The following is a 19,766-nucleotide window of genomic DNA, read 5'->3' on the forward strand; positions in this document are numbered from 1 at the left end:
TCCAAGAGCACCAGCCCAAAGGTGGAACCACCCACAATGGGCCCTCCCCCCTTGATCACTAATTGAGAAAATGCCCCACAGCTGGATCTCATGGAGGCACTTCCCCACCTGAAGCTCCTTTCTCTGTGACAACTCCGGCCTGTGTCACGTTGACACAGAACCAGGCAGCACAGCACCTCAGGGTGGAGGAAGGAAACCAGCTCCCAAAGTTGTTTTCTGACCTCCACATTTATGTTGTGGTGGGTGGACATGTGCATGTATATGCACATGCGCACACACACATGCATGTGCACAAATACCTTAGAACAATGGCTTTATGATCTTTCTTGATCTATTGCTCTCAGCCTGGGGAAGAATGGTTCACTCCCAATTGCACAGAGCGGTGCCGCTGCTTGCCAGGTAGCCTGATGGAGTGCCAGATCTCTCAGTGTGGGACGCACACAGTGTGCCAGCTGAGGAGTGGCCAGTACCAGTGTGAGCCCTACGGTAAGTACCGACCCTCGGGCTGTCAGAGTGGGACAGTCGGTGGGACTGTTTCGAATGCGCTTCCTGGGGCATTGGCGAGATGGCTCAGTGGTTAAGAGCACTGGCTGCTCTTCCAGAGGTTCTGAATCCAATTCCCAGCAACCGCATGGTGGCTCACAACTATCCGTAATGGAATCTGATGCCTTCCTTCTTCTGGTGTGTCTGAAGACAGCTACAGGGTACTTGTATAAAATAAGTACTCATATAAAGTGAAGAAGAAGAGGAGGAGGAAGAGGAAGAAGAAGAGGAAGGAGAAGGAGAAGAAGGAGAAGAAGGAGGAGGAGGAGAAGGAGGAGGAGGAGGAGGAGGAGGAGGAGGAGGAGGAGGAGGAGAAGAAGAAGAAGAAGAAGAAGAAGAAGAAGAAGAAGAAAAGAAGAAGAAGAAGAAGAAGAAGAAGAAGAAGAAGAAGAAGAAGAAGAAGAAGAAGAAGAAGAAGAAGAAAGAAGGAAGAAGAAGAAGAAGAAGAAGAAGAAGAAGAAGAAGAAGAAGAAGAAGAAGAAGAAGAAGAAGAAAACAGAAAACACCTACCTGGTGTCCTGGCTGGTGTGTGTGCATTGGCCCTTAATATCAGGACAAAGCACCACATTTGCACGTGTTCTCTTCTGATCCCAGAAAGTCATCCCTCCTGTTTTTCTAAAGTACTCTCTGTCAGAGTGGGTGAGATCCTGTAGTCCCCAGACCTCCCTTGGGCAGTGGAGCTGGGAATATAACTGAGTAGTAGGGTCCAACCAAGTGGGACACTGGAACAGCTTCCTAGAACTTTGTTCCCCCTCTCTGGCAGGTAGTGCCACCTGCCTGGTCTATGGAGACCTTCATTTTGTCACCTTTGATGAGAGGCACATTGGCTTCACCGGGACATGTACCTATATCTTGACCCAAACCTGCGACAACTCCACAGGTAGGAGATTTGAGCCAGAGCTGGCCCCGGGAGTGGGGGTGGGGGTGGGGCTGATATTGTAGAGATGTCTGGCATGGTGACATAGTATGTGGTTGAACAGGGTTGGTGATAGATGGTAGAAAGGGGATGCACTGGAGCAAGGTCCCCTGTTAAAGAACAATTGGGCTATGTACACACACACACGGAGTGCTTTCAGGCCCACAGTCCTGGAGAAATGCAGCTGGAGATATCAGTTCCCTGAAGCTTCCCCTGGGAAAGTGACAATTACTGTACAATGGACTCTTGTTTTGGGGGTGCGGGTCAGTTAGTCGAGGTCCTGCTTAGCAAGCATGATGCCCTGCTTTCCACCCCTAGAGCCTCATTAACTGGATGTGGAATGAATGGTTTTCCTCTCAGCACTGGGCAGGTGGAGGCAGGGGGATCAGAACTACAAGGTCATCTCAGCTACAGAGAGTCTGAGGCTAGCCTGGGCTACTGGGAACCTTGTCTCACAAAAAGGATGAGGAGGAGTCATGAATGAATATGAGTCCCTGAAGATGTCCCAATCCGTGGAGGGGGGGTAGGCAGTCAGTCTTGAAACTAGATAATCTCACTGTGCCCTTTCCATTTGGATTCTGAGTCCTTTACCAAGTCTCAGGGATGTGTCGCTGAGCTTTCTGCCCCATGGTGCCAAGTTGGGCACCACCACCACTAGGGTCTCAGAAAGCAGAGAATGGGTGATACATGCTTTTGATCCCAGAATTCTGGAGACTGAGGCAGACAGATTGTGAGTTTCAGCTTGGATATATAGTAAGACTGTCTCAAAACCAACAGGGATTGGGGATGTGGCTCTGTTGGTTGAGTGCCGGTTTAGACAAAGCCTTGGCTTCTACCCCCAAAACCACCTAAAACAGACATGGTAGCACATGTCTATAACCCAAGCACTGGGGTGGAGGAGGTGGTACTTTCAAGAGTTTAAGGTCTTCCTCTGCAACATGAAAAAGTTTGAAGCTGGTCTAAGATATAATGAGACCCTGTCTGAAATCAAACAACCAAACAACCAAACAATCACCAAACAACCAATCAAACAACCAATCAACTAATAAATCAACTAAACAACCAACCAATCAACCTAACAACCAACCACTCAACCAACCAACCAATCAAACAGCCAATCAACCAACCACTCAACCAAACAACCAACCACTCAACCAAACAACCAGCCAACCAACAAACCACTCAAACAACCAAACAATCAACCAACTAACAAACCACTCAAACAACCAATCAACCAACTAACCAACCAACCAACCAATCAAAGAAACAACCAATCAACCAACCAACCAACCAACCAACCAGCTAGCCAAACAACCAACCAACCACTCAACCAACTAACCAACCAACGAACCACTCAACTAACCAACCAACCAATCACTCAACCAAACAACCAACCATTTGACCAAACAACCAAACAACTACTCAACCAACTAACCAGCCAACCAACTAATCAAACAACCAAGCAAACAGACATTTGTGACTTAGCTCCTCAGTACTCCTCCTTTCTCCATCTAGACCCCTTCTTTAAGATAACAGCAAACACCCAAGAACGTGGAGTAGACGGTGTATCCTGCTTAGACAAAGTTTTTATCACTCTGCCAGAGACTACCGTTACCATGATCAGCGGCAGACACACACTGGTGAGTCCTACCCTTTGCTCACTCCACCAGGCCAGGCCAGAGGAAGGAGACCCTCTTGGGTTTGGGATTAAGCAAAATAATGTTGCTTCAAGCCAGTCTATGAGCGAAGTTGGAGGGATGCTGTGGAGTGGTGATGTCTTTTGACCTTGGATGTGATGTTAGAGTTTTATGGTCTCTCATCCCCTGCACCCGTCTCTCTGTCTCCTCTCTCTCCCAGATCGGGGATCAGGAAGTCACCCTCCCAGCCATACCGTCTGATGACACCTATGTGGGACTGAGTGGTCGATTTGTGGAGCTGAGGACAACATTTGGTTTGCGCGTGAGATGGGACGGAGACCAGCAGCTTTTTGTGACTGTGCCCAGGTAAGGCAGACAGCCTAGTCAGGCAACTGACATTCATCTCCCAGAAGCCTCAGCCCTCCCCACTGCCATTTCAGTTCCTTACGGTTAATTATTTACATATGTCCTTAAACCTGGGAAGCGTCTAACCCAAGTGTCAGAAGGGAAACAGAAGGAAGTAGGGTCAGGGCGGTGCGCTAACAGCAGGGTGTGTGCACGTGCCTTGGCGGTGTGTTATAAAGACTCACTCAGGGACCCTGAAGAGCAGCTAGCTGTCAGAAGAAAGGAGATCATTCCTCAGGGAAGAGCGACTCCGCAGATGGGAGGTCAAGGATAAGTCAGGCTTTATGGCAAAGGTGACATGGGGACCAGGAAGGCTGGTTCATCTGGTAAAGAGCTAATTCCACCCCTGGAAATACACACAGACACACACAGACACACACAGACACACACAGACACACACACAGACACACACACACACACACTTTAACCCAAGAGAGAGTACGGGGTAGCAAGGGACGTGAGGAGAACCAGCAGAGAAGATCATGTACAGATGGCGCAGGCTGAGGCCTGAGTGGAGGTCTTATATATCCGAAGCCTGTCAGAGAATTTGTTAAGAGTAGATGTCCCCACCCCCTCCTGGCTCTTGCCCCCCCCCCGGGGCACACAACTCACTGTCCCGTTGCTGTCGTCTCTGATGACCGAGACCCTTTTCCTCAGTCATGACTCAACCCCTCTCCTGGTCCCACAGTACCTACTCGGGCAGAGTGTGTGGTTTATGTGGGAACTATGATGGGGACAGCAGCAACGACAACCTGAAGTCAGACGGCATGATGACGCACGATGAGGAGGAGCTGGGGCAGAGCTGGCAGGTGGAAGCGGAAGAGGACAAAGAGTAAGTGGGGATCCCCACTGCAGCCCAGGGGTGCTCTTCATAGTCTCAGCCTTCTTGACTTTTGCCCATTGTGAGATCTACCAGGGTTGTGCTTAGTTGTACCTGTCTGCCATTCCAGAAGATGCAGGGATGTCTGGAGCTGCAGATATAGCAAGATCTGATTTCTAAAACTCGAGAGCTGAGGATATAGCTCAGTGGTAGAGCCCCTGCCTAGACTCCCCAGGGAGGGGCTGGGGGCGTGGCTCAGTGGTAGAGCCCCTGCCTAGACTCCCCAGGGAGGGGCTGGGGGCGTGGCTCAAGGTAGAGCCCCTGCCTAGAATCCCCCAGGGAGGGGCTGGGGGCGTGGCTCAAGGTAGAGCCCCTGCCTAGAATCCCCCAGGGAGGGGCTGGGGTGTGGCTCAGTGGTAGAGCCCCTGCCTAGAATCCCCCAGGGAGGGGCTGGGGTGTTATTCTTTAGTGGAACCCTTGTCTAGCATGCACCAGATGCTGTATTTGATCCCCAGCAGTGTAAAAAGTGAAACAAAATCTATAAGGGGAAAAGCCTGGGATCTTCAGGAGGGTAGGAGGCTCAGCACCAAGCCTGGCCTAATGTAGTGACATCATCCCAAAAGAACAAAATATAAACTGACACAGACTGACCGGCGTTGTCCTTTTCTCTTTCCCTACCCGGAGACTTCGCTTTTCCACCTCTTTTGGGTTCTTCCGGTCTTGCTGACTTCTTCGGCCGGGTCTCTTCCAGGTGTCAGAAGAAGAAGAATCCCCCAGCTTGTGACCCTGCTTTGGGGAACACTATGTCGGGACCCAAGTTATGTGGACAGCTTGTCGACCCAAGTGGACCCTTTGAGTATGGAGGAAGGCAGATGGGTTGCAAGGGTTTGCGAGGTACTGGCGTTTCTCTGAGGTGGAGCGTAGAGGCTCCGCCCTCTCCTGCCACCTGACTCAGAGCCTCCCCCCAGGGCCTGCCTGCTCCACCTGAAGGCCTCATCCTTCCTGGATAACTGTGTGACCGACATGTGTAGCTTCCAGGGTCTGCAGCAGAAGCTCTGTGCTCATATGTCAGCCATGACGGCCACCTGCCAGGATGCGGGCTATCCTGTGAGGCCCTGGAGGGGACCCCAGTTCTGCCGTGAGTTGGGACCCAAGGCATGGGGGGAAGAGCTAGTACAACCTCCTACAGATACAGGCAGGGTATACCCTGTTGGACCCCCATTTTGCTTCCATAAGAGGACAGGGCAGTGAGCGGAGCTGGAAAGATCCCTTAGCTGCTTGGGTGACTGAAACAGAAGAATCTCAAGTTCAAGACCAGGCTGAGCAATACAGGCAGGCTTCTATCAAAACAACAACAACAAAAATAAATAAGTTAAAAACCGGGCTTGACAGGTAGCTCAGCCTAAATCCATTGATAACCTGGAGTTAGAATCTGTCAGTGAGGAGTTGGAGTCTTGGCTCAAAGGTAAAGCACTTTCCTGATGTGCCCAAGGCCCTGAGTTCAGCCCTCAGTACTGGTAGGAGTTGGGGGGGAGGCAGGAAGAGAAGGAAGGGGAGAAGAAATAGGAGAAGAGGAAGAGTAGAGGAAAAGGAGGAGGAGGAGGAGGAGGAGGAAGAGGAGGAGGAGGAGAGCAAGAACTCCCACGGTCACGTGGTTCTGTGGAGCATAAGATAGTGTATCTACGTGCTCCACCGAATTCATCTTGCATGCAGTGTAGGCTGAATGTTTGTGGCCGTGCTGAAGCTCTTGTATGGACTGCCTCAGTTCTCTGAGGTAGCCGCGCTAGCAGACACTGGCCCCCAGGATCGGGCTGGTGCCGGCCTCCTGGGAACCACCCTTGCTTACTGAGAATGTCTATGTATCAAAGTGGGTCTATCTTCTAATTTGTAGCTTTCTGCCTTCAAGCACCGAGGACCTTGCTAGCACCCAAGCATTTGGTTTGTTTCAGGCAGCTGTTTTGTGTGTTTTACTTTGCTTTTTTTTTTTTTTTTTAAATAGCCCAGGCTAGCCTTGAACTCACAATGGAGTTTAAGACAGTACTGAATTCTCTATTCTCCTGCCTCTACATCCCCCCCCCCCCCGCCCCGTACTTGGATAACTGGCACGCACAGCCGCACTAGATTATGTGGCATCAGGGACGGAACCCGGGGCTGCATGCGTGCTAGATGAGCACTTTACCAACTGAGCTACACCTTCAGACAGCGTGTGTGTGTGTGTGTGTGTGTGTGTGTGTGTGTGTGCGCATGCAGGCGGGGCGGCTGTTTCAGCCGCAGCCCTTAGAGTCAGCTGTACTCTCCCACTTGCATGTTCTTTCCTTTTGTACCTTGGTCTCATCAGTCACCTTTTGAAAGTTCTCACCGTGCAGCCCAGGCTGGCCTGGAACTCCCAATCCCGATACCACAGCGTCGTCCTGCGTCGTCGTCACACCACAGGCTTGCAGCGCCAAGCCTGCGCCCAGTTTGCCCGTTTCCTTACCCAAGCTTCTCCCTCCACAGCCTTGGTCTGCCCTAAAAACAGCAGGTACTCCCTATGTGCCAAACCATGCCCGGACACCTGCCATCCCAGATCTGCGACCCAGCACTGCTCGGACGAGTGTGTGGAAGGCTGTGAGTGCGACCCTGGCTTCGTCCTCAGTGGTTCCGAGTGTGTCCGGTCATCCCGGTGTGGGTGCACCAGCCTCCAGGGGCGCTACTTCAAGGTGAGCGCCTGACAGGAGCCCCTTAGCCTATAGACAAAAGGCCTTGCTCTGAGGCTGAGGTGGGGGAGGGCAGATGGGCAGGGAGAAAGCAAGACTCGCTAAGGCTGGCGCAGCAGAGCCTCCCCGCCTCTCCTTTACTTTCCTGGCTCTACTCAGACTTCCTTCCTTCCTTCCTTCCTTCCTTCCTTCCTTCCTTCCTTCCTTCCTTCCTTCCTTCCTTCTTTCTTTTCCATCTTTTGATTTTGCTGAAGATGGAATCCAGGACCTTGTGCTTGTTTTTAAGAGCTCTGCCACTGAGCCACGCCCCCAGCCCCTCCCTGGGGGATTCTAGGCAGGGGCTCTACCACTGAGCAGATGTGGGGCTGGAGGAGCTGTAAGTTCTACATCTTGATTCAAAGGAAGATGGGAGAAGACTGAAAGGCAGCTAGGACAGGGGTCTTAAAGCCCACCCTCAGAGTGACACACTTCTTCCAACAAGGCTACACCTCCCAACAGTGTCACTGGCTGGATCATGCATGTTCAGATCACCACGGTGCTCACGGTGGGCAGCTGTCCTTGGGTGCCTGTCTGCACTGCCTGGGTGCAGTGCATAGGGGAGAGCTGGTAACTAATGTAGTGACTTACTACTGCTTCTCCATCACTGGTCGGCAAGGTCTCTGGGGATGTTTTTCTCTATTGTTATTTATGTTAAATTCTTTATTTACTCGGTGTGTTTGTAGTCATATACCATAGTCCGAGGGAAATGTGCAGGAGTTGACTCTCTTTTTAGCATGTGGGTCTCAGGAGTGAACTCAAACCCTCAACAAGGAAGCCAGCTCTTACTGTCTCCCCTACTTACCCCAGGTACAGGAGCAGTGGTTCAATCCAGACTGCAAGGAGATCTGCACTTGTGAAAGACACAACAGTATTGTCTGCAAGCCCTGGAAGTGTAAGGCTCAGGAAGCCTGCAGCCACAAGAATGGCATCTTAGGCTGCCACGCCCAAGGTGAGCAGTCAGGTCACCACAAGGTGAGCGGGGACTTTATTTGGCAGACTCTAGGAATACCTAGGAAACAAGCCTTGGTTTGGGTCTGTTAGGAAGTTTCTAGACAAGATAACTGAAGTGAGAAGACTCACACTAGGTGTAGGTCGCGTCACTCTGTGGGCTGGGGTCCTGGACTGCATACAAAAGAGAAAGCAAGCAGAGCACCAACACCTGTCTCTCTGTCTCTGCTTCCTGGATGTGGATGCAGTGGGAGCGGTCTCATACCGCCTTCACCACGCCTTCCCACCACGATAGTCTTCCCTGCAAGCTGTATGCCAGCTTACACCTCACACTGCTTTTGTCAGCGCTATAAAAGTAATATAGAAAGCACTGCCAAAAGCAGAAAATAGGGTCTCAGTTACAGATTGTGCCATCTTACTGAGACTAGAACAAATACTTGAGAAAGACCCATACAGGGGGCTGGAGAGATGGCTCAGTGGTCAAGAGCACTGACTTCTCTTCTGAAGGTCCTGAGTTCAAATCCCAGCAACCACATGGTGGCTCACAACCAACCATCCACAACAAGATCTGATGCCCTCTTCTGGAGAGTCTGAAGACAGCTAACTTGAGACAAGAGCATCAGAAGTTTGAGGCTATCCTCAGCTACACAGCTGGTCTGAGCTCAGCCCAGGCTCCGTGGGGCTGCTTCAGTGCTTAATTTTAATTTTTAATTATGATTGTGTCTCTGTGTGTGGATGTACATGTGACTACCAACAGCTGAAGAATCCAGAACACAGTGCCTCATTCTCTGGGGCTGCATGCAGTTACAGACCAGTTGAAGCCACCCTAACCCACATCGTGGGTGCTGGGAACTGAATTCTGGTTGCAAAAGCAGCAAGCTCTCTTAACTTACCCTATGCATCTCTCCAGCCTAAAGATTGTTTTAAAACATAATTAATTAATTAGTTAACTGGTAGAAGAACAAGAAGGCAACAGAAGGTAGTTCCGGGGAAGAAGTGCATCTACGAAAGCAGGAGACTGACAGAAGGAAGGAAGGAAGAACAGCTGCACCAGGAATGAAAGAACAACTGCTGTGCCGAGGAGCCTAAAGCGCGACAGGAAATCCTAGCAGGAAAGATAGGAAAAGCAGCTGCCCAGTGCGACAGATAGGTCACGGAGGAGCAGCTGTGGGAAATGTGACGGGCACTTCCGGGAGGAGCAGTTGTAGGGAACGCAGCAGGCACCTCCCGGAGGAGCAGTTGTAGGGGACGCAACAGGCACTTCCGGGAGGAGCAGTTGTAGGGAACGCAGCAGGCACTTCCGGGAAAAGCAGGTGTACGGAACGCAACAGGCACTTCCGGGAGGAGCAGTTGTAGGGGACGCAACAGGCACTTCCGGGAGGAGCAGTTGTAGGGAACGCAACAGGCACTTCCGGGAAAAGCAGTTGTACGGAATGCAACGGGCACTTCCGGGAGGAGCAGTCGTAGGGGACGCAACAGGCACTTCCGGGAGGAGCAGTTGTAGGGGACGCAACAGGCACTTCCGGGAGGAGCAGTTGTAGGGGACGCAACAGGCACTTCCGGGAGAAGCAGCTATGAGGACCCCGACAGGTATTTCCGGAAGAACAGTCGTAGGGACCGGGACGGGTAGTTCCGGGAGGAGCAGCTGTGACAGATCTTTCCGGGCAACAGCTTTGTCAGGAGCGCCAGGGAAGATGCCTCTGAGAGCCAACACTCAAACAGGAAAGAGAAGAGGACCAGAGAGGGGTCGCCATGGAGCCGGGTGCCCTGCCAAAGTTCCGGTCCGTTCCTGTGCTGTCAGTACGGGAGCAGAGGTCTCAGTATGGCCGCTGCCAGACACCCACCATGAGAAACACTGGGTATCCAGTGGTAACTGCCATGCTTCCAGCTGGGGAAACTGAGCTCAGGATGTGTTTGCTTGCTGGGCGGTGGTGGCGCACGCCTGTAATCCCAGCACTCTGGGATGCAGAGGCAGGCGGATCTCTGAGTTCGAGGCCAGCCTGGTCTACAGAGTGAGTTCCAGGACAGCTAAGGCTATACAGAGAAACCCTGTCTCTAAAAACAAAACAAAAACAGAAACAAAAAAATGTGTTTGCTTCCATAACCTCAGACTGTACACAGTTCGTACTTTGGACTCTTGTGTGTACATTCTTTGTTGTAAAGTGTCTACTCTTTGGAGCAGATGTGATGGACACTTTCAGAAATAAGCTGTTTTGCTGGCTGCTCATGTCTTTAATCCCAGCATTGGGCAGGCAGAGCTCTGAGTTCGAGGCCAGCCTGGTCTACTGGGGTCTGTGACAGCCACGGTTGTTATACAGAGGAGACCCTACCTCGAAAAACAAAAACTAAAACAACAACAACAAAAACCCAAAAAACAAAACATCAAACAAAAAAACCAAATAAGTCATTTGATTTTTTTTTTAAAGGCTGTACATTTTTATACTATGCTTAAAAATCTCACGAAGCAAACATACTTGTTCTAGGTTGTTTTCTGTGTTAAGATAAACACTAAGACCAAAGGCATGCTGGGGAGGAATAGGATTACTTCAATTTACAGGTTACAGTCCTTCAGGAAGTAAAGTAGAAAAATCTGAAGAAACACTGCTGACTGGCTTGCTTCCAAAGTCACATCCAGCTACCTTTCTTATACAGCCTAGGGCCACCTACTTAGGGATGGTACTGCTCACAGCAGACTGGACCCTCCTGTATCAATTAAGGATCAAGAAAGTAGCCCCCTCCCCACCCCAAATATGCTCGCAGTCCAATCTGGTAGAGGCAATTTTGCCATTGAGGTCCCTTCTTTCCAAGCATGTCAGGTTGTCATCTGAAGCTAATGATGGCAGTAAGAACTCAGAATTTAGAACTGTCTGCTGTGCTACATAAGTGCTCAGTTCCGTTTCCCCAAGTTTTGTGTTTTGTTTTGTTTTTTTTTGTTTGTTTGTTTGTTTTTTGTCAGTTTGAAAACATCACCACTTTTGTCATTTGAGCTTATATGGAAACTCAAGGTCCCATGATCATAGATCTTGATTTCTAGGGCTAATAAGAGTTCAAAGAGCGATGGGGGAGGGGTGATAGATGAGAACAGTGGTGCAAATGTCTCGACGTCTGTTGACTAGAGTGTTAGGCCACAACTTTGAGGCCTTATGCAACGTCAAAGCCATTCATGTAGAAGTTGGACTGCAAAAATTCAATGCACGTTTTGTTATTTAATGAAGGGGGGAGGAAGAAGAGGGAGAGGAGAAAGGAAGGGAAAGAAGAAGAATGGGGAGGGGAGGGAGGAAGGTTTCTTTGATTTCCCGGTCTGGGAGGTTTCAGTCTGGGGTCATTTGATCTTGTTGATCTGGGGCCCCTGTTAGGCAGCACACCCTGCTGGGAAATATGGCAGAACACAACATTTCTTACCTCACGTCTTGGACATGAAGGAAAGAAAGAGACTCCCACAATCCCCTTCAACAGCATTCTTCCAATGACCTCAGACCTTCAGTGAGCTACACCTCAAGTTTCCACCACTCCCCAAGAGACTGAGCTGGAATCGGGATGCTGGCATGTGGGTCTTTGGGATTCGAGATCCAAACTTTAGGATCAGCACCTTCAAGGGCTCAGAAAGTAAAGTTGAGGAAAGCAGAGTCCTTTTTTGACCTCTCTGAGCCAAGCCAACAGGTCTTCCAAGAGGAAACTCAAGTCCAAGGATGTACCATGGGTTCTGACTCAAAAGAGCCTCCCCAAGATCGCCTTGGCTTGAGGCTTCTGGGGTGTGGAGCAATGCGACACCAAAGCCTGTCTTGTCCCCCAGGTGCAGCCACCTGCACTGTCTCTGGTGACCCCCACTACCTGACATTTGATGGAGCTTTGCACCATTTTATGGGCACCTGCACTTACGTACTGACACAGCCTTGCTGGTCCAAATCTCAAGACAACAACTTTGTCGTGAGCGCCACCAATGAGATCCTCGATGGCAACTTGGAAGTCTCCTATGTCAAAGCTGTCCACGTGCAGGTCTTTGACCTCAAAATCTCCCTGTTCAAAGGTCGAAAGGTTGTGGTATGTGTCTTTATTGCCTCCTAGACCCCACACCACCCAACCTCTTTCTCCTTTCTTTTATTGTTGTCATTTTTGAGGTAAGGTCTCATTGACCTGGAACTTGCTATGTAGCTGAAGATAACTTTGGATTACCAATCCTCCTGCCTCCACCTCCAAGAAATGACAACTCCATCCTATTCTCCAGTTTTGTAAACCCCTGCCCCATTTTGTCTTTGTCCCAAGTATCAGACTGACACTCCCCCTCCCTCTCCCCTCTCTCTCATATCCTGCCTACTTCTGCAGTTGAACAACCAAAGAGTGGTGCTACCCGTGTGGCCTTCGAAAGGACGGGTGACAATTAGGTTGAGTGGCATCTTTGTCCTGCTCTACACGAACTTTGGGCTTCAAGTTCGATATGATGGAAGGCATCTGGTGGAGGTGACAGTGCCTTCCTCATTTACCAGCAAACTCTGTGGGCTGTGTGGTAAGCACCCCGGGGGAAGGCTGTACCCCTCCCCACCATGTCTCTATTAGGTGTCCTCAGGACTTGTCAGCTGAAGAATGAGTTGGGGACACTGGACCCAAAAGCAGGTGCCTGGGAAAGCCAGAGATGAAGAGAAAAGGGTTGCCAAATGTGATGGTACTTGATGGTGCCTGAAATCATGGTACTTGGGAGGTAGAGGCAGGTGGATCAGGAGTTCAAGGTCATCCTGTATTACGTAGTAAATTCAAGGGCAACCTGGGCTGCATAACAACCTGCTCCAAAACAAAAGTGAACGGTCGAATGGAAATATAGCTCAGTCAGTGGAACTCTTGCCTAGCATGCAGAAGTTTTGGGTTTTCCTCCCCAGTACTGCATACACTGGGTGTGGGAGGGCATGCCTACAATACCAAGACTTGGGAGGGGACAATAAAAGGATGAAGAGTTCAGGGCCATCCTTGGCTATATAGTTCAAGGCTAGACTGGGATATATGAGACCTTGGCATTAAAGAGAAAGCAAAACAAAACAGAAAAAAAACAAGATGGTGAAAGATTCAGCCTTGAGACGGCCTCAGAGGCCGGTGGAGCTAAAGCTCCTGTGCCACCCTTAGGGAACTACAACAATAACAGTATGGATGACAACCTGCGTGCAGACATGAAGCCGGCAGTCAACTCACTTCTGCTGGGAGCTACTTGGAAAATCCTTGAAGCCTCCGATCCTGGGTGAGTTGGGTCTAGGGATCTTGACTTAGGTGAGCTGAGCCTGGGTGCTGAGGTGAACTAGGCCTGGCGAAGGCTGAGCCTTAGGGAGCTAGGCCTAGGGGAAATGGACATGGGGGTCTGAGCGTGGGGGAACTGGGCATCTGATGAGCCGGTCCCTGGAGGAAGTCTGCAAGTGACTGTCCCTTGTGTATCTGGGCCCCCGACTCGCGGGAACCCAGTCAATTCTGCTCTCCATCTTCTCTTGAGTTTCCAGTGCTGGGATGGCACTCAGGACTTTGCTCATGGAAGTTGGAAAAGTTGTTCTGACAGAGCTGGGGGGGGGGGGGCCGCGTGACCCAGTAGGTAAAGTTCTATACTAGCACTCGTGAAGCCTTGGGTTCTATTTCCAGTAGCACATAAATCAAGTAGGATGGTGCCTGCCTGCAATACAAAAAAGATGGGTAGTGGAGGCAGGGCATTGGTATTTCAAAGCCGCTCTGGGCCATGTAGTGAATTCAAGGCTAGTTTGGGCTACACAAAGATTTTAAGGTGGGGGCTGGGAGGTGACTCAACCTTTAAGAGTGTTAGCTGCTTTGTAGAGGACCCAGGTTTGGTTCCCAGCACCCACATGATGGCTCACAACCACCTGTAACTACAGTTTAAAGGGATCTGATGCCTTCCTCTGGTCTCTCTAGGCACCTGCACTAATCATATGCATACACCCAGACACAGAATTCACATACGTAACTAAACACAATAAACATTAAAAAAAAATACATAACAAAATGTAAACAAACTGGGCACGGTGGCTCATGTCTTTCATCCCAGCACTCAGGAGGCAGAGGCAAGTGGGTCTCTGTGAGTTCAAGGCCAGCCTGGTCTACAGAAAGAGTTCTAGGATAGCCAGGGCTATGTAGAGAGACTCTGTCTCAAAAAAAATGTAAACAGTGAAATAAAATTGTTCTGACTTCTCAGGCCTATGCCAACTGACTTCTCTGATGCTTACCGTTTGTTGGACTCTTCCAACCTAAGTTTCTAACCTTTCCCCTCCTCCTTACCCAGCTGCTTCCTAGTCGGGGGCAGGCCCTCCAACTGCGCAGAGAGCGACATGGACGACGCCTGGACTGAAAAATGTGCCATCTTGATGAACCCCCTTGGTGAGAGACAGCTCCTCCCAGAGCCCTTTGTCCTTAACCCTGACCATGACCCAATGCAGTTATGATGGGAGAAGGAGCCAGAGGAGAAGCAGACAGAAAGGCAGGGAGGCCAGCAGGAGTACAGGATAGCCAAGTGGTTATCGTTTTAGGAGCCATAACTGATCAGGCCCTCTTAGACATAGGTTCCCAATGCATCTGGTTTTGTCATTGTTGTTTGGTTATGAGACTTGATCCCAGGTATCTCAGGCTGGACTTAAACCAAGGACGCCATTGCACTTTTGATCTTTCCTCCTCTACCTTCTGAATGCTTGTGGTTACAGATGTTCACCACCACATCCAGTGCATGTGGTTCCGGGGATCAAATCCAGGGCACGCCAAGTAAGCTCAACTGAGCAACATCCCCAGTTCCTGTTTATTTTCTCAGATAAGGTCTCAGTTTTATCCCAGAGTGTTTTGCATAGCTCAGACTGGTCTTAAAATCACGGTGATCCTCCTGCCTTGTTCTCCCAAGTGCTGGGGTCATGGGCCAGTGACACCATGCCTGACTACATCCAGACTTCAACGCAAGTGGATATTAAGTTAGCTGTGCAGGAGCTGGGGAGATAGATCAGTTGGAAGGTGCCTCTCTTGCAAGCATAAGACTTGAGTTTGAGTCCCAGAGCCCAAATAACCTGAATGTGAGGCCGGAGGGAAGGCATTGCCTGAAGACCTGGCTTCAACCCTTGGGACCTACACAGAACTGACTCCAGCAAACTGTACTCTGACCTCCATAGGTGTGCTAAGGTGGCATGCACGCACCCTTCCCCACAAATGATAATAAACAAACAACCATCCAGGCACGGTGGCACACAAGTGTGATCCGGGGCTGAGAGAACTGAAGCAGGTGAATCCTTGGAGCTCAGGTGCTCACACACTTAGGCAAGATGGTGAGTTCCAGCTTGGCCAACAAGATACTGTGTCTCAGAAAGCAAGATGGAGGACTGGAAAGATGGTTCAGAGGATACAAGGGCCTGCTGCCATTAAATCTGACAACCCAAGTTTGATTCCGAGGACTTACAAGGTGGAAGGACCATATGACCTTTGCATGTGTGCTGTCACACATGTGCCTCTACACACACACACACACACACACACACACACACACGGGTGGAGCTTGCACCTGCACACACACACATACACACACACACACATACACACATACACACACGGGTGGAGCTTGCACCTGCACACACACACACACACACACACACATACACACACGGGTGGAGCTTGCACCTGCACACACACACACACACACACACACACAGGTGGAGCTTGCACCTGCACACACACACACACACACACACACAGGTGGAGCTTGCACCTGCACACACACACACACACACACACACACACACACGGGTGGAGCTTGCACCTGCACACACACATAGGATACACACACGTCTCCTAAATTAGCTGCGCAGAAGCTTCCAGGCCCAGCCTGCTCCCCGTGCTCACCCCCTTCTCCCCGCTTTATCTTGTCCTCCAGGGCCCTTCTCCAGTTGCCATGAGGCGGTGCCCCCTCAGGCCAGCTTCTCCAGTTGTGTGTATGGCCAGTGTGAGACCAACGGTGACAACCTAACCCTCTGCCACTCCCTGCAGGCCTACGCATCTCTGTGTGCCCTGGCTGGCCAGGTGACTCCCTGGCGCAACAGCACCTTCTGCCGTGAGTGATCCTCCCTCTAGCTCCACCAGTTCTTGGGGAATCCTGACACCCCAGTCCTCTCCTGTCCCAAAGCTAAGTTCCTCCGTCTGCACACACCTGCAGGGAGCTGTCTCCCTTTCGTTCAGCTTCTTCTGGCTTCTCCCTTTCGTTCAGCTTCTTCTGGCTGACCTCTGACCTCTGCTTAGAGTTATAGAGTGGCCGGGGCCTCTTCTCTTCCTGTTCTGGTCGCCGTTGTCCCTGCTGTTGTTTTGAGGCAGGATCTCAGGATCTCATGTGACCCAGGCTGTCTTCAAACTTGCTGTGTAGCTCAGGAGAGCTGGATTCCAGGTGTAGACCATCATGCCTGATTCTGATTTTTATCTCATCAAAAATTTGGCCTTTTGTCTAATTATTGTCCCCCTTCCCCCAGGCCACTTCTTTTAACAAAACCTGTTTGAAAAATACTTTCAATTAATCAGTTAATCTTGAGACAATGTCTCATTGTGTAACCATGGCTGCCTGGAACTGTCTATGTGGATTGGGTTGGACTCAAATGTGAAGAGATCCACCTGCCTCTGCCTCCTGAGAGCTGGAATTAAAGGCATGGGCCATCCTCCCGGCCAAAAGCAATCTTTAAATAGTTTTAAATGTATTTTGTTTTCTGTTTGGGTTTGTTGGGTTTTGCTGAATGTGAATCCGTGTGTGGTATGTACATGTGTGGGTATTCCACCCCCTTTCTTTTTTTCATGTGTGCATGTATGTAAAAGCCATGGTGTATCTGTGCAGGTCAGAGGACAACTTGCAGGAGTTGGTTCTCTCCTTCCACCATGAGCGTCCTGGGGAGCAAACGCAGGTGAACAGAGTGTCAGCAGTCACATTTACCTTCTGGTCCATTGCTGCTCCTGTATGTTTCACATGTGTGAGCACACACGTATGCAGGTGTGTGCGTATGTGTATGCACATGTGTATGTGTGTGCATGTGCGTGTGCATGTGTGTGTGTGTGTTTGTGTGTGTGTGTCTGTGTGTGTGTGTGTGTGTGTATGTAAAGAGCAGAGGTTGACCCTCGGGTGTCTTCCTTGATCTCTTTCCATTTTATTTGCAGAGGCAGGCTCCTCAGTAAACCTGGAGCTCTCTGGTGGACTGGTCTAGCTGGATAGCTTGCCTAGGAGAACCCTAGCTCAGCCTCCTGAGCTGTGGGATTACAGGCAGACAGTCACGAGTCACGTCTGCCCGGCTTTTATGTGACTGCTGGGGCTCTGAATCCTAGTCTTCCTGTTTGGCCATCTTCCCAATTAAGTTTGCTTGGTTTTTGCGACAAACCCTTATTAAGTAGCCAAAATTGGCTACTCAAACTCTCTATATACTCTATGGTGTTCTCAAACAGCCTCTTGACTGTTGGGATTTGATACCTACAGCCTTCCTTTTCCATCATTGTGCTAAGGATCAAGTTAGTTCAACAGTGTCAGGAAACCAGCAGTCCAGTTCAATAGTGTCAGGAAACCAGCAGTCCAGTTCAGTAGTGTCAGGAAACCAGCAGTCCAGTTCAACAGTGTCAGGAAACCAGCAGTCCAGTTCAACAGTGTCAGGAAACCAGCAGTCCAGTTCAGGAGTGTCAGGAAACCAGCAGTCCAGTTCAACAGTGTCAGGAAACCAACAGTCCAGTTCAACAGTGTCAGGAAACCAGCAGTCCAGTTCAGTAGCATCAGGAAACCAGCAGTCCAGTTCAGTAGTGTCAGGAAACCAGCAGTCCAGTTCAGTAGTGTCAGGAAACCAACAGTCCAGTTCAGTAGTGTCAGGAAACCAGCAGATCAGTTCATCAAACATGAGTCAGCAGCAGTGACACAAACCAGCAGAAACTGCAGGCCTCTGCCAAATTGGCACAAGTCAACAGGAGCAACCAGAACCAGCCAAAATTCAAGGAGAAGTTCTCCGCCGTGCCTCTCCGCCATGACCCGTGAGGGCAGGGGACTAGTGAAGCATGGCGTGGCTGGCTGTGCTGCACCCTGTCAGTGCCCATAGACGCTCCTCATGCATCACATGCCCTCCTCTCAAGGGTCTTGCTTTAGCAAAACATCACACGAGTCTGCATCACATGACACAACCAAAACTTTCCACTTCACAAAAGTCTATACAGACATAGCCATCTAGTGGATGAAAAGTCTGGGCTACACGTGCCAACCTGTAACCCTTGTACTTGGGAGGCAGCGGCTGCAGGGAAGACAGCTGGAGACCAGGCTGTATTCTCTAGCAAGGCCCCACTAAGAACAAAAAAGATTGGAAACAACTCAAATGTATCATAAACAAAATATGGCGTATTCATATAATTATGCAGCTATAAAAAGAATGAAATCCCAGCTCAACATGGACGAATGGTGAAATCTACGCTCACTGGAGAAGCCACAAAGGATCACATATGATACCATTTGTATAAAGTGTCCAAACCCATTTTGGGCGTTTTTTAAGTGTACAAAACTCAGTGGTAAGAAGGCCATTCACTTTATTCTATAACCACCAAGCCCCTATGATGACCGTCTCCTGGACTTGTTCGTCCCCAGCTGAAACTCTGACCTGTTAACACTCCATCCCACATCCCCCTCAGCCCTGACTCTACAAACTTTCCTGTCAGAATTGGCGCTTGGGTGGCAGGGGGATCAGGAATTCAAGGTCAGACTGGACGACATAAGGAGCACCAGACCAGCCAGGGCTGCACAGTCAGTCTAGGTCTGCCTCTCCTTCTCGCTCTCTCTCTGTTGCACTTTCAAAAAAAAAAAAAAAAAGGTGGGCAGCACTTAAGAAATTGACACCTGAGGTTCGGTGTCATTTTAATTTTTGTAAACAATGATCCTTTTAATAGAGGTGTGACTTTAATATCCTTGCACATACATACACCTATCCCTACACGTATCCACACACATGTGAAGAAATGCACTCAAAGAATCATATAGAATGTGTCCTGTGATAACCAGCTTTCACGTAGCATGACTTCCCAGGAACTCCATGTTGGGGTACATACCAGTTCATTCTTCATTTGAGGAGGAACATGGGATGTTAGACAGGGTTTTATAAATCTCACGCTGGCCTTGAACTCACGGCAGTCTTCCTGCATTGGCCTCCTCAGCTCTGGGAGTACAGTGTGTCCTGCCATGCCCAGGTCATACTTCCTTTGGAAGGCTAAATAATAGTTCATGGTAGAGCTGTGACAGCCAAGTGTGGTAGCTCATACTTGTAACCCCAGCAATCGGGAGGCTGCAAAGGGGGATTATGAGTTGGAGGCCGGCTTGGGCTACAGAGCAAAACCCTCTACCGATCAAGTAGTCAATCAATAAATGAAATAGAGCCGGGTAGTGGTGGTGCACACCTTTAATCCCAGCACTTGGAAGGCAGAGGCAGGCAGATTTCTGAGTTCAAAGCCAGCGTGGTCTACAGGGTGAGTTCCAAGACAGCCAGGGCTACACAGAGAAACCCTATCCCGAAAAAAATCAAATAAAAAAATACATACATACATACATACATACATACATAAGATAGAACATGGTGCCACATTCCTGTAATCCCAGAACTGTGAGATGGAGGCAGGAGGATGAGGAATTCAAGGTCACACTTGACTGCATAGCAAACTTAAGGCTAACTTGGGCTACATGAGATCCTTCCCAGTAACTTTCACCCCAAGGTCAGGAGCTAGCCGTTCTGCCTTCCTTAACATTTGTATCCTTTTTA

The 19,766-nt window shown here is 49.9% G+C and overlaps 1 protein-coding gene across 1 annotated transcript in view; it reads left to right on the forward strand.

The window, feature by feature from the left end:
• The window catches only part of Zan (zonadhesin), a 103,665-nt gene that overhangs the window by 19,877 nt on the left and 64,022 nt on the right, over positions 1–19,766 (forward strand). Inside the window, exons 16-29 of the mRNA XM_052168395.1 lie at positions 345–486; positions 1,307–1,423; positions 2,975–3,099; positions 3,317–3,462; positions 4,190–4,335; positions 5,060–5,177; positions 5,290–5,459; positions 6,818–7,020; positions 7,864–8,005; positions 11,798–12,045; positions 12,328–12,508; positions 13,117–13,228; positions 14,270–14,364; positions 15,893–16,069. Of these exons, the coding sequence (XP_052024355.1) occupies positions 345–486; positions 1,307–1,423; positions 2,975–3,099; positions 3,317–3,462; positions 4,190–4,335; positions 5,060–5,177; positions 5,290–5,459; positions 6,818–7,020; positions 7,864–8,005; positions 11,798–12,045; positions 12,328–12,508; positions 13,117–13,228; positions 14,270–14,364; positions 15,893–16,069 (2,122 nt within the window). The remainder of the gene's footprint in view (positions 1–344; positions 487–1,306; positions 1,424–2,974; positions 3,100–3,316; positions 3,463–4,189; positions 4,336–5,059; positions 5,178–5,289; positions 5,460–6,817; positions 7,021–7,863; positions 8,006–11,797; positions 12,046–12,327; positions 12,509–13,116; positions 13,229–14,269; positions 14,365–15,892; positions 16,070–19,766) is intronic.

This window comes from Apodemus sylvaticus, chromosome 22 (assembly GCF_947179515.1).
Source record: "Apodemus sylvaticus chromosome 22, mApoSyl1.1, whole genome shotgun sequence".
Lineage (NCBI taxonomy): Eukaryota > Metazoa > Chordata > Mammalia > Rodentia > Muridae > Apodemus > Apodemus sylvaticus.